Source organism: Bemisia tabaci, chromosome 2 (genome assembly GCF_918797505.1).
Source record: "Bemisia tabaci chromosome 2, PGI_BMITA_v3".
In the NCBI taxonomy this organism is placed as follows: Eukaryota; Metazoa; Arthropoda; class Insecta; order Hemiptera; family Aleyrodidae; genus Bemisia; species Bemisia tabaci.
Window position 1 is genome coordinate 53264691 of NC_092794.1, and position 15310 is coordinate 53280000.

General features: G+C 34.9%; 1 protein-coding gene across 2 annotated transcripts in view; it reads right to left on the minus strand.

Moving 5' to 3' along the window:
• Positions 1-627: 627 nt before the first annotated feature.
• LOC109035878 (endoplasmic reticulum aminopeptidase 1) overlaps positions 628-15310 on the minus strand; it is a 43144-nt gene continuing 28461 nt past the window's right edge. For both annotated transcript variants that reach the window (XM_019049724.2, XM_019049808.2), the window contains 15 exons: positions 14647-14838; positions 14004-14086; positions 13326-13534; positions 12699-12879; positions 12266-12491; positions 11858-12012; positions 10190-10438; positions 9729-9887; positions 8802-9063; positions 7958-8141; positions 6612-6833; positions 5587-5729; positions 4906-5035; positions 4361-4583; positions 628-3215 (listed from right to left, as the gene is read on the minus strand). In XM_019049724.2, coding sequence (XP_018905269.1) covers positions 3066-3215; positions 4361-4583; positions 4906-5035; positions 5587-5729; positions 6612-6833; positions 7958-8141; positions 8802-9063; positions 9729-9887; positions 10190-10438; positions 11858-12012; positions 12266-12491; positions 12699-12879; positions 13326-13534; positions 14004-14086; positions 14647-14838 — 2768 coding nt within the window. In that variant the 3' untranslated portion in view covers positions 628-3065. The remainder of the gene's footprint in view (positions 3216-4360; positions 4584-4905; positions 5036-5586; positions 5730-6611; positions 6834-7957; positions 8142-8801; positions 9064-9728; positions 9888-10189; positions 10439-11857; positions 12013-12265; positions 12492-12698; positions 12880-13325; positions 13535-14003; positions 14087-14646; positions 14839-15310) is intronic.

Consider the following 15310-nt stretch of genomic DNA (forward strand, 5'->3'; position numbering starts at 1 on the left):
TTTTACCAATGAGGATTCATGTACCTAGGAGATTTCGAAACTTCAAACTAGTATTTCTTGAAATAGCAAAAACTGCACTTATACGTCTTGACCTCCAAGCCCCTCAATTGCAATACTCCAAGATTTCCTCATTAAATTTGACGTCACTAAGTTGCTTGCCCTATACCTAATTTAAAGGAGGTATGCGCGGAAATTCTGAAATATTTTTTTCAAATATGTGCTACATTCTGGGATTCAGCTATTGACTACCTAGTAAAATTCCTTATCCGAAAATGAATATTCAACAGCAATATTCAGATTCACTGACATTGATTTCAAAGATATTAGATTCAAGAGCTGTTGTTCACTATTGATACCTAAATACTTTTAGTTTACAAATTTTTTGTTGATACCTACTTAGGCACCTATCATTTACCCCTTTGTACCAACCTTTTATTGGAAAACTAATCTCAGAAGGAAATACATGATTTGAATACAAAATCTGACAGAGCGATAAATTCATAAGGAACTTGCTGCCAGAGATATGTAATAGAGAAAACTAATGAAATGTAATTTTAGAAACCTATGTAAGTACTCACTTGAACGATTTGATACAAAGTTCTGGACTTCAGGAGAAATCACAAGATATTTCAAGGTACGTATTTAAATTTTATTAAATCAGTTAGATCAAAAGAACAAATAAACAATAAAATTGTGTTACTAAGTACAAAAATGACAAGACAAAATGCAAGATCTGTTGGCGAAAAACAGGACGACAGTTTCTTGCAAAACATTTGGTAAGATTAAGTTTCTTTGCTAACCAACAGTTCAATTGTATAGGACAATGTTTGTCCAGTTGACATGTTTGGATCAATTTCAGAATGACATCGTAAAATCAGGTGTACTAGTAAAGTTAGAAAATTGTATTACTGGTTTATTCTTACCCTGTGAAATGAATATGATTTAAATATGTTGAGAAAGTTCACAAGAGAACTTAACGACTACAAGTGCATCATAATCATCATACCAACCACTTAGTTTCTTTAAAGTGATCTTTAAAGTGGTCCATAAATTCTAAAAATCAAACTTTGAAAGACTAAAGAACCATACAAATTCATCTGTCTACTAACATTGCCTTTACAAATAAACTTTTGGTTAGTCCAAAACAAAAACAAATGATAGAAACAAATAATTTGCCAGTTTTAAACTGAATTACCTTGTAAATACTTGTTGGTTACAGGATGAATAACAAAATGAAAAAATAAAAATACATACAAAAAGAATGTTAAAACATTAGACTAGAAAGCGGAGTGAATACGATAAAGAAATGATATGACAATATTAAAACACACTGAGTTAAAAAACTAATTCAAGAAATGGCGATTTTAAACATAGATGTGGATTGTGGATTCACCTAACTTGGATTCAAAATCTACAACCAGTTGAATGAAAATAAAACCATGCTACAATTAAAGTACCTGGAGCTGATAGGTAGGCTGTTAGTATGGAAAAAGCTGGTTCCATTAAATAATTTTACTCAGAGGAGAAAAATTAATTTGCTCTATGAGCATGCCTTGAAAACGCACATAAATTTATTAAAAATATATTCACAGTAAAAAAATAATATTCACACTCTGTTACTAATATATTTTAATACGATCTAAGGATATTTTCGGATTTATATCAAGAGTGATCGCAATAGGTCAAAAACAGATTGAACGATTCCTACAATTTGACTAGAGTCAGAATCAACCATAAGGAAAAAAAACTAAATTCACACTAAAGCTCAATACAAGTTTCAGCCTCTGTTTCATTATACACACTAGGGGTTTAGTGAGATAATTTGTGTCCAAAATCTTGTCAAAAAATATTGTCCAAAATCAACTGGCAAAATTTTTACTTCAGAGCATCAACTGTCGTGGAGATCAAAAGATTGTAATTCATCGAAATTTTACAATTTCTAAAATTGATTTTGCTGAATTAAACATGACAGTAGGTAACAAAACTAAACTGCAAGCAAAACTAATTTAGAGACTAGATCCGAATTTAAATTGATTGAAAATATTTAAAACCCTCTCTCAAAATAAAATGTACATTATAAAGTTTGAATTTTATCCGAGGAAAATTGAGAGAAAATCGTAGATTTTCAGAATTTAAAAAATAACTGAGACAACAGAAAAGTGACTTAAATTTGAAACATCAACAAAACAAAGTTTATCCAGAAAACAAAACGAAGCAATTATGTAACCTAAAACCACTGAAGGCCTCTTTGAGCTACAGGTGTGATGAAATCTGAGATTTTTTGTGAGAGACTAAACTCTCTTTTTTTCTCAATATGTTAAAGATGAGAAATTAAAGGCCTATTGTGCGATTAATTCCATTAGGGGATCTTTTAGCCAATGGTTAGGGAAACTCATTATTGAATGGAAATTTACACAGGAATGAAAGGAAAAGAAAAGAAAATTATACATAACAGAATGAGTAAGTGAGTAAATAAATAACAGATAGATAAATAAAATGGACTAGAATAAATTAATGGACTTACAAAACTTATGACTTCATTATTCCATCAGGGGTGAGAAATTTTTTACTTTCAGTTCTGATACCAATGATCAGAGTCCACATTTGAATACATTTTTGCAGTGTATTTGCAAAAAAATTGTAAGCAGCATACTTGTAAGCCTTTTGAAAGATGGTAACTTTTAAGGCATACTTCCATAAATTTTTTGAGACAATAAGCAAAAAAACACTTGGGGCTTTTGCAGAGGTCTCTCTATAATTTGAGTACTTAAACGGGCAACATTGTTGCCAAAATCACAAAAATAAAGCTCAAATTTTCTTCTTAAAATGTCAGTTCTTGCCTTAAGTCCTTTTTACTAACTCAGTCTATATTCATGAAATGATAATTTTCATACGGTCATTTCATGATAAAATACTACCTATCCCTACTGAGATTGGTTCCGTCCAATTTTTTGGAAAAAAACTCGCATTCATACGATCTCTAAGACATGTATGAAGAGGAAAACCATTTTCTAGAGTGGTGACAATATTTTCTTCAGCAATTGAAATTCTGTTGATTATCAACTTTAGTTTTTACTGAGATAGTTATTCAACCACTGATGAATATTTTCTTCGTTATGTTTGACCCAAAAAGTGTTCAGGCGAATTGTCTCAAGACTCTGGTCTAAGTCTCGCGCACCTGAACCTACATCCACATTTTTGAAGAATCGGTAAACCTGCGTGAAAAAAGAATGACAAAAATTAGAGATGGGATATCAGATATACATTACATTTGCCAGTTAGGGATATCACAACGAAAATTCAGAAACATAAGGACAAGAGCGTCGGACACAACGCTTTAAAACATCTCCCTAGCTTTTGCTTCTGATTAGATTGAACTGCCTTAGGCAAATCGAAAGAGTCGTACAGGGGTGTAGATTGTTCTAGGCTTTTCCATTTTTCCAGGAGGCCTGCAAATTTTTGCAACAGGCTAGGTTTTCACAAAAAAGTCAACAAAATGTGCTGATCAAAATTTTTTAAATTTATGGATGTGTGCTAAAGATGTATTATTCCACAGGAATTAAAACATCTGAAAACCCTACGGGGGGAGAGACGGGGAAGTTCTTCAGTTTCCACAATTTTTAGGGCACTTCCACGATTTGCACCCCTGGTTTCATATTTTATTTTGAACTGATTCTAAGATCAGCTTCTTGCACCTCATTACTCTATTTAATGATGAGATTTGTACACATAAAACATCTGCCTCTAACCTACAAAGAGGGTAGAGTCAGTAGGTCTGATTATTTAATACAACAACATGTTCTGATGAGTGTTCAGAAGCAAAGTACCACCTGCAACCGCACCGAATTAATCTAATTTCTTGAAATCAATCTGACTGCATAAAATGAAAACACGCTTCAAATTGGAAGAAGCTACAATACATATAAAGCAGAGGATGGCAGTGTCTGCCATATTTTTTGGAGAAACTTGACGGATGGACAGGTTTTAATCATTTATTTGATGCTATGCTAAATCGTCACCTTCCAGGCAAAGTATCACAAGCGCCATGCGACGTTAAACAATTTCCGCCGCCATTTAATTTCTTTACTGAGAAATTGTTGGTTGAATCTGTTTGGAAATTTCACTAAATTTTATCGGCAGCACAAAGAAAATTCAGTGAAATTTTCGGACAGCTTTGTTGAACAATTTCTCTGTAAAAAAATAAAATGGCAGCGGAAATTTTTAAACGTCGCATGGCGCTTGTGATACTTTGCCTGGAAGGTGACGAAATGATCCAACGATCACAGTATATTTTTGAGGGATGACCCACTGACCTAGTCAAGCCAAATATTATTGAGTTTGAGTGAAAAGTCTCACTTACTTCATCATAGTCAAACGAGGTCGCAAAATGAGAGGTAACCGATGCAATGAAACTGCCCATCGAAATGGTTGCGTTTCCTAGGAGGGTTTGCAGAGAGTTCCAATGTGACTTCAAATGACGCCAGGCTAAAAATCTTCCTTCAGGGTTGCTTGCTACCACACCGACGACGAGCTTAATATCTTGAGGTTTGATCATCTCACGGCTTAGTGTTGCCAGAAGGTATCTGAAAAGGGAAAGCCAAAAAATTTTATATTGAGAGTGCATTTGGTGAATGTTGCCTTTTTGGTGCTGAAGTAATTGGACAGTTATAATTAAACATATTAAATTTTCCTAAAAACTGTAATGGGGTAAACATTACATTCAGCTTGCCATTTGTTGAAGTCACTCATTTTAAGAGGAAACATGGTGAGGAAAAACATGCTAAAAGTTCTTGATTTTTACCTTGAAAGATTCAAGAAATAAATGATGAGATTGATTGGATTTTCAAACTAGAATTAGGAAGCCGATTCAATGGATAGAACATAAATACATAGTGCTTGTTATACCTTTGCAAAAGCCAAGAATCTGATGCAGCGCCGAGAACCTTGAGTAGCAGCTTCTTCTCACTCACAATGCGAGTTGCATTGTACCTATTCCAGCAAAACTTCCACTCTTTAACACCACCGTATTTAATACCTGTAAAATGTTAAAGTAAAAACAATACTCTTAGCCTCTATCCTTTTGTCAAAATAAAAAAATGAACGCAACCGTTTCTCTCCACGTGCTTTGAATAACAGAAATTTGAAGCTCTCGAACACTAAAAAGTTTGCGTTCAATTTTTATTTTACTCATTATAAAACTGAAAACTGGATCCTTTTTTGATGATTTAAGACTCACGTGGAGACTCGCTTACGTCAACCGGTAAATTTACACCATTCAATTTTATTCAGATGCAAATTTGCAGATGCATAACAATCATAGAAAGTACTGCCGGTGGGATTGATATGGATCACAACCTGAGCCTTAGAAAATGAAAGGTGGCAAATTGACATTTTTTGGGCATAAAATATGAGGCCCTCAGGGAAATTGGTGAAGCAGTTGCCATTTACACAACTGCCTCTTTTCATAGAAAGAAAGTCCTTAAGATAGGAATGACTCATTTTTTTTGGAATGAGAACTTAAATGGAGAATCAAAATTTAATGAGAATATTTCTTAATATTTAGGAATGGCATCAAAAAAGTCGTACCAGCAAGATAAACAACTTCTCTAAGATTAGGTGGAATTTTTTCACCGTTGTTCATCCAGTTATTAAACATTAGTTGGGCGTGTTTGACCACATCCTCAACACCAACCAGAACAGCAGAAGCAAGGACATCCGATCTCATCAACCTAGATAAAAATTGGCAAAGTTTATATTGTCAGATGAATTAAAACAGTGAGGGATACAAGAACATCAAAGTAAAAGGGTCTTATTTCTATAAAGTTTGAGAAAAACTAATCAAGGGCCATCCATTACACAGTCTATCACACAATACGCACAGTCTATAAAAACAATAGTGTATTACCTTTGGAAAATACACTAACATAGCGTTAAGGCTGAAAAAGTAAAAAAACCCCTAAGGGAACAGCACTGAGTACGTCATACACCTCTAAAATGTGAACAGTTCAAAAATCTCAGATTTTATGATGACAAGACAATAAAAACTGGACCAAAAGACCAATGCATCTTAGATTTTTTAAATGAATTCCAAACTAGACAGTCGAAAATACCAAGGATTTTTATTGGAAATAAATGTGTTGAATGGTTTATGACAAGCAAAACATGAATTTCATGCCCTAAGTAAATTACTTAGAAGTGTTGTTATTTAAGGATACTTTCATAATGTCCGTTCAAAATCCACAGAGGTTAAGTTTAAGTGATGAATAGACAATTAATCTACTAGGACTGCAACACATGAGAAATGTTTTTCTCTGTGCTCCATCTTTAAGTCAGTGATATTCAAAGACGGCAGCGCTAAAGAGTTTTTTAAGCTCTTTGAAGTGTTTCTTGAAAAAATTTGATAAGAAATTGAAGACTATGACCTAACACGGACAGCCACTGATTGCAAACATTGAGCTTCAGGTCTTTTTAGCCCTGATTTAAGAGTTTTCTCAATGGTTCAACGAAATTTTCCCCGTTTTTCTACTTGCGTTGCTGTTGTCACAGGACAAATAAGTAAAAGCACATTGGCATGCAATGAGCTGAAAAAATGAATAAATACTCATTCTTACTTTTTTAAGTGGCTCCCACTATCGTTCCAACCAACTGCCTGAGCTACAGGAGATAGGAGCTTTTTCATCAAGTCAAGAAATAGGCGGTAAGGGGTTGCTTCTGCAAGAACTTTGCTCCATGTCTGTAAATGTTCAAGAGCTGTTGCCCAAGGAACATAGTCTCGCTCTTTCATTAAGTATAAACTCAGCTCTAGCGGTAAAGCTGCATCTACCATCCCGCCTCTGAAAATATAGGAACAAAGGTCATTGGTGAAAACAGGTAAAAATATGAATTTCTGGACAGAGGCTATGGATATTTTTCCTTGAAATTTTCAGTAGTATTAGATAGAATTATAGGAGAAATTCGTTGAAAAATTGGACGAAAAATAATATAAATTTGCCAGAATATTTTCATTTAAACAGAAGAAATTTAGCAACACCCGAAACTTCATACAGTTTTGTTCCTTACTACAGCAGTACACTGTGCATGGTCAGTGTATGGCGACTTATCATCAATGGCCGTTAACCAGTCAAATCCAAAAAATCGACATTTCAGTTACATGTATCATTTTGTTCTAAGCACGGAGAACAACATACTGCATGAAAGGCCAAGTGTCATCAACAAGACAGTAGTGCATTTAACACCTGAAAAGAGTGTGTTATTGTTCTGCCGCAGTTTTCAGAAATGCAAATTTGAATACCTCATAATAACTTTTGACGCTTGATTATTGGTGATACATCTTCACATAATTCTCCTGCATCCAGTAGTCTCCTCAATAAAAGGGAATAGGTTAAAAGTCATAATAAAAATTCAAAAGGTTCAAACTATTTTGAATTTAAAGAGGTAAGTATTTCATGAAAAACGGTGATCAAACAGAAAACTGAGGAAACATTTAAGGGAAAAACGCTTCGCAAAAATGGAACTGTAGTAGATTTGGAAGTATTTCTGTCAGACGGAACTATAGACGAGTGGGAAAGATGGAAAGTGCTTGTTAAAGCTGCATAAGAAACACTATCAAAGTGAGCGAGATTCCCTTTTGCGAAATGGAAAAGTGGGATTTTACATTCTGTCCAACAGAACTGTGCCAACTGAATGTGGTACTCATGAGCCGTGGGCATGTGACAAGAGCGCTGTGGATCAGGGCAAATCACATCAACTTGAATATCCTTGTTCCCATCATCGCCGCTGACGTCACTAGCACTTTACAATTCCCATTCATTCTTAAAGTCCTTGACTGAAGAGCACACCCCTTCTTCTTCACCAATCTCTGGTTCCGTTTCGCAGAAATACGTCAATTTGACCATACGGAAGAATAAACTTCACAGATGAGGTTGCACTTTTAGTTGGAATTGAGGATGAGTCTCACCTGCTGAGGGTGAAGATATCATCAATGAGACTAGCTCTGTCTGCAGGAGTGAACATATGATGATTTTGCTTCAGCTGCTTGATGATGGCATGCCAGAGTTCGTCTTCATAGTTGACACGATAGAAACAAGATTGATTCACATTGACTTTAACCCACTGCGTTCCAGGATCCACTTCAAATTTTACTGAAAAAAGAAAACATATACTGTTACACAAACTTCTTAACGAACACAAAAATAATTGGGCTGAGCGAATTTTTTGGTTGCATTTTTTAAGGATTTTAAGCAGGACTAAAACTATGCGTCAAGGAATAACATGCTCAATAAGCTAAGATCGATTCCTAAAAACTACAGGTCACTTCGGTGTGAAACATTTGATTTAAAAATAATTTTTGGTGGCTGCCAATAAAAAAGGCATTTGACTGAAAAAAGCTTCAATAAATTTTTGCGAATAAAATTTAGACAATTTTGGGTATTTAACTTGTTTCTCTTGGAAAAGTTAAAATAGGAGTGGAAATTTTGAGACACCGCCATGAGGATTTGCCGGTGCAGAGTTTCACTGTCAATATTTGAATATTATACACTTTGGAGCTGAGGCTATAGATATTACTCCTCCACCCTTTAATAAAGATCAATAAGTGCCAATATCAATTTGTGAAGCTCCTCTTTCACTATTTCCTTGAGGACTACTTTTAATAGAAAAATGTTGGCAATTTTATGATTCGCAGATAATTTGTCTCAAAACAATCTTACAGTTGTTAGGAAAAGTGTTTTTCACGTAAACGTAAAAGTGTGAAATTCTTTGATGAAAAAAGCGACCCAATGAAATCTAAAGCAAAAACATACCATCTGTCATATTCATCCAGACAGTTTCGGTGGTGACATAGCTTGTTTGATCCGTGTAATAGTTCAGTGGAATATACCACTTATAATTATACGGTGATCTGGGCTCAAGGCGAATTGTGCTGTTTTCACCATGCAACCATGCTGTGAGAAGGAATCGACTTTGGGCTGCAGTATAGATATTAGCTCCCTCGCCAGTTGTGTTCTCTCTATATATCCTGACCACGGGGAAACCCATTTGTCTTGTCCAGGAATCCATGAGTTGCTAGGGTGAAGAAAGGATAAAAATTAAAAATTTGTTTCGCTTTTTTTTCACTAGTCAATAAAGCTAATTGAACTAAGTCTTTTTCTCCCTCAAGTTTTTTGCTTTAGAACAGGTTTTCTGGTACTTAATTCACCTATTAGTATATCAGTCTCAAACCGCGTTGTCTCCCTTTCGGTGTCTTAATCTTTAAAGTGTTGTAGGTGCATTCTGTGTACTGTTTAGGCAAAATAAAACATTCAATATGTTTTGCTGATCTACAATTATCAACCATAAATCCTTCCTTATTTAGTGAATGCAAACCCTTACTTATTTAGTGAATGCAAAGAACCCAACAAGGCCTGCCTGAGGATACCAAAACAATCTCTGAAAAAATGTTGCTGGTTGTGGACTTATACTTTAATCAAAACACTCTGGAAAGGAGAGCTTCTTTTTTCAAATTTTATGCGTTACTGAGAAGTACTTAGTGCTTTTGCTCTACAGTAATTTAGGAGTTTGATGAAATAGGCGCAGGGAGGAATTGAGGAAAATAAATGGAGATCTGAATTTTTTGTTGAGAATAATAAAATTCCCTGAAAAGCATCCTTCAGAATGAATTTTTCTCTGCCATTTTGGCTCCTTTTTCTGTCAATGGTCAAATATTAAGGCCCAGAAAGTAAAATGCTTACTTTGACTTGAATTGATTCATTGGCATGCTTGCTGAGGACGCTCCAAAAATCTTTAGTGTCCGCATTGCCATACTTATGAATGTTCAAATAATCGTTTAGTCCACTCCTAAGAACATCCAGAGTTAAAAATTTCTCCAGCATGTACAAAACAGCTGCACCCTGAAATAAAAGAATAAAATTAAGTTAAGTAAAATGAAGAGTGATAAAAAAAGATGAATAAGCTGTCGGATGAAATTTTTGGTCGAGAAGAGCTCATAAAGAAAATTCAGTGCTCATAAAGAAACAACAGTGATCCAAATTCGTTTTCCAACTTTAGAATGCTTGAAAATAAGCAGGAAAATAATTTCAACGCTTGTTATTGACCGAATTATTGCAGTTATAGTTGGCTGGGTCATAATAGAAACTTTTGTAGTGTAATAATAAAATAATTAAGTGTTTTTAAGATATCAAGGCAAACAAACCTTGCTGTAAGAAATGGAATCGAAAATGGCCTCAATCTCGACAGGATCGTACACAGAGACAGAAATCGGATGCGAAGTTGATAAGGCATCCAGGTAAAGTCCCTGCTGTGTTTTATCCAGAATTAATTGCTCCATCATACTCCACTCGGGCATTACGTGATCAACGCCTGAGTACTCCAAGTAACTTGCAAAGCCCTCGTTAAGCCAGAGATCGTTCCACCACCGCATCGTAACTAAATTACCAAACCACTAGAACAACAAAAGAGGGACAGCTTCTATCAATAGAGCACTTTAAAGCTGTAGGATTAATTTACTGCCATACCATTTTGAATTGCTCGTTCTGAATATATATTGTAAAAGGTTCAAAGTGAGGTCTGTGGGAGGAATGTTGCTCAAGTTATTAACTTGGAATTACATTAAAAACCAATGGCGGCGTGTGATGGGTGAACGTTGGTGCAGTTGCACCCACAAGATTTTGAGAGACTTTTTCCTGCCTTTCTTTTTTTAATTTATTTACTTACAAGATTTGGGGAAAATAATTTAATAATAAAATGAATGCTGCTTGATCTGGAAGTGTGTGAGGAATCATTCGCAAGAAGAAAGAACAGACGACTAAATCTCTTTCAAAACTATGGAGGTGTGTTGAGAAAATTCTTACTTTTTGAACTGTCTATATTAGCTTCTCTCTCTCTCCCTCCCTTTCTCTTTCTCCTTTTCTTTCTCAGAGAACCTTTCCAAGGATAATTTTTTTGTGAACCCTCGTTTTACGTCACAAATTTTACCAACGATTTTGGCAATTGCGCTTTCATTGCTTGAAAGTGAAATAAGTTTGCTGCAAACTTTTTTTAAAATTTGTTAAGTATTTGAGGTAGTGTTAGTCGAATTTCTAGCGATAATGTTGCGATTTTTATGCGATAATCTAATGGCATTAAGTAGCAAAAATAGCTTAACATTGCATTTTGAATCGGCTAAATTTTGAACATTTTCCGGGGAGGCCCCCGAGGCCCCCCTTTGCCTTGAGGGGTGTTCAATACCCCCCCGCACCCCACACTGAGTGGACTTACTTTTTGCACCCACGAATCAAATACCCCTTGCATTGCCACTGTTAAAAACTTTGGTAACCAACAAAGATGATCAAAAGTAATTTTTTACCCAGAATTATGGAAGGATGCACCTCTGAAATTAGTTATAACTCATTTTACAAGAAAAAGACTGAAAACATCAGCAAAGATGTGGGGTGGGTTTCAATTCGTTGCTCCTTTGACGTAAGGAAATATCTTAATTTCCTTGTGAGCTCCATTTGACCTGTAAATTCGTACTTTCTAGGGTTCATGTGGAAATTGAGCTACATGCTAATGCTAGAGGAGAGATGGATTGTCAAAAGGGTAATTTTTAGTCCACGGTGTTATGATGTTCGTAAAAATGTTAAGTTGTTCATTCCTACCTCTCCATGGAGAGTCAGGCTAAATATTAAAGTAGACTTTCTTGAAACAACATAGTGCTCTCCTATGACAGCCTTAACTTTTAGAGCTTTTGTTGAGTTTCAGAGTTGATTTTAGACAAGATTGGATTGGATGGTAATTCTGTTTATCATTGCAAGAAAAATAAAGAGAGTGGGATGTGATGGTTGTCCAAGTTTATAAAAAAAAAGTAAGTTGAGACCTGTACCTGATGGGCTATTTCATGAGCAATTACCACCGCAACATACTGTTGTGCGGCGGCTGACGTTTCCTGAGGATCGTACAAAATTGATGTTGTTCTTGAAGTGATCAAACCCCAGTTTTCCATTGCACCAACTCCAAAATCAGGAATGGCAATTAGATCTACAAACAGATATTTCATTCAATCAAATTTTAAAAAAAAGACCAAAGAAGAATCAGAATGAAACAAAAGTTGAGAAGAGTTGATAGCAATAATTTACTTAGGGGATAAAAAAAATCTTCCATCGTTGATTCAGCAATAACATTTGAACAAGAATAAGGCATTATTTGCTTTTTGTGAGGCAAAAACTAGAGCAATGATGGATTCATTGTAAGGAAAAGTTACTGAGTTAAAAAAAATTAATGGATCACCAACCTTGTTTTGGTAGTGGGTACGCAAAGCCAAAGAATTCTTCATAGTGGTCCATCATTGATTTCGCAATGTTTAAGGCAAATTTAGCTTGCGGAATTAAATCTGGAGGTGCGTAAACGGATACTGAGACGTTCTTCTTGGTCCTTTCTGTGATATGATCATAGTCACAAACTACAAATGCGACGAGATATGTGCTCATTTCAACAGATTCTTGAAAATCATCTTTGAGCTGGAAAAAGAATAACACTTGTCAGGAATGCATCAGGTTTTTGTGAAGAAATGAGAGATTATCATGCATAATGCTGAAAGGCTGTCCAATTTTAATTTTGTTGCCTGTATAAAAATGATATTTTTGAAGCGGTCTCCGAACCAACAAAACTTTTTGGTTGGATATCTGTCATCTGCACAAAAAGAAGTAGAAAAACTGAAGTCTTACCAATCCTGTGCCCATGTAAAAACCAGCATCTTCCGTGTTGACGATGGGCATGTTGAATAGAGAAATATGGAAGCGGTCTCGGAATATTGACATTTTGAAACGAGCTTTGAACTGAGGTTCGTCAAAACAAGGAAACGCTGATCGTGCGTATGTTGGCTCGAAATGTGTGGTAGCAAGATACCTACAATGATATAAATAAAATCAAATAACTGATGATTCTAAAAAATCAAATTGTCATCAACATTTACTGCGTGAGATATCAAAGAGTTCTGAGTATCAAAAAGAAAAAAAGAGACTGTACCCTACCATTCACATGATAAGATGGGGTAATTTTTCTCCTAGTGCAATGAAAGATGCTTTCATTCTTCGCATTTGGGAACATTTTTTTCAATGTTATATCAAATGTGAAACCATTTTATTGTTTTTTACTTTGCTAGTTGCATCTCAGAATTGGTAGTGGTAAAATTTAAGCACATCACCAGACATTTTTAGAAAAGTAATGAACTTATTTTCAATGTTTTAGAAAAAGCCTCTTTTCAGGAGAGTTAGAATCATACTTCAGTGAAGAATTTGCCTTGCACAAAATAGCCTATTGAGGAATCTTTAAACGGAAAAAAATGAAGATACCTTTTTTCTCCGGTGCTTGTATTGTAACTGCTTAAATAAAATCCATCTAATTCCCTACTCAGTCGAGTGGTGTATCGGATCATCAATGTATAATTTGTGCGTCTTCGTAATTTTTCCTTGAACTCTATGTAAATTTGCTGGCCTGAGGTATACTCCAAAAACCTCAGAATAGGAACTTTGTAATGGTGATTTTTTTTGTCCATGACAAACTGAGAAAGAAAGATAAAAACATGATAAGTGCCAATTTTAGTCATGCAAACAAAAGTGCAGAATAACGCTTCTCCATGCACTTTCTACAAATCCAAGATGAACGACGATTTTATTTCCAAGACAAACTATGCAATTTCAAGGAAATATTCTATTATACAGGTGTTTAAAGAAAAATTTGTGGATCAACAGGAACTATACCATTATAAAATACTTAAACTGGGCATACAATTTCAATTACCTACATGAGAACTGTTTTGATCTGCAACTCAGAACAGTAAGGAAATATCATTATGGAATCATTCTTAATTCATTTTGGTTGACCCCAAACTTCTACAATTTTCTTGATATGTGGACTATCAGCTAAATTGTGGAGTCTTACAAAGGTAAGATTTGACACGAAACCCAAGTATGAGCAACGCACAGTTAATATTGTCGTAAAAAAGGACATCAAATGACATAACAACTTACTTTTTCTGAAATTGTGAGATTTTTACTATGGAAGACAATGAAATTAGTGTCCCGCTCTACTTGAAAATCAATTGAAACCTGACCTGAAAATATTCACAAAAATAAGAAAAAAATTAATAAAAATTGTCGAAACACTTTAGATAAAGTTTGAGATAGCTTCTGATGTGATGTTTGAAGCTACACCAGTAAAGTAGAATTTAGAAGGCTTAAAGTATGATTTTAAATTCAAGATGATGTTTATAGATGAAAGAAATATGAGACATAGAAACTAAAATCGTAACTCCATTATATTTGAATGAGTACCTATAAATATTTAAGTATTAATTTTGCGAAATTCAAAGTAACTTTCTGATTCAAACCAAGAATATTGATGCAATCTATCTGAAAAGAGAGCGAAGTTGAGCCTGAGTTTTTAATGGTACACTTCCTACAAAGATCAATCCCCATAGAGGGACTAAAAATGGGATGGGGAGAGGGGGGGAAGGACCATTAAAAAGTTATTAAGAGCATTCTTATGTTAACTCGAGTAAAGAGTTATATACCTCCTGCATTTTTTTGTTGTGCAGGCAAAAACTACGTGACTAGGAGAGGAGAGAAAATTCCAGTGTGGATCCTTCGACCTGACATAAAGTGGAAGAGTTACCTTTGACGTCCAGAGTGGTTAAATTCGGATGGATGTTTATGTGATATCGTTGTGGACGAGCGAAAGTTGGAAGACGAAGATTGTTCCATGGGAATATTTCTCCAGTAGTGGCAATAGGAATCACAGATCTTGTTGCATTAAGGTTGTCATCATCATCCAGGAACAACGGTCGTTGACCAATGCAAGGGCAGTCTACAAGGACAAACAGAAAATAGAATATCCTTGAACTTCAAATGTTCTGCTTAGCACAAAAGATATCGAAACCACAAGATATTATTCTTCAGGATACTAGAAAGTCTTCTTTATAACTCCATAAAGAACTCATATTCCTATTTTTTTCCCTGACTTGAGAAATATTAGGTAGGTACCTACTCTCCTAAAAAAATTGCCACTGTGAAAAGGAGATGTTTCTTTTGATTTTCTTCTGTAATAGAAAAATTGATATATTTGATAAGGAAAAAAGGCTGCACATTTCTGCAAAGTTATGTAGCTAATTGTAAGGATATGAAAGACTATAAAATGCTATTATTTCCATCATTTTTTCCTTTTTTTTCTCAGCCATGCGACCTTTTGCTACAAATATGAAAATTACTTTGTCTATCCCACCTAGAAATTGCCTCGATATTTTAGAGACTCCCCTACAAATGAATTTAAGGTACCTATT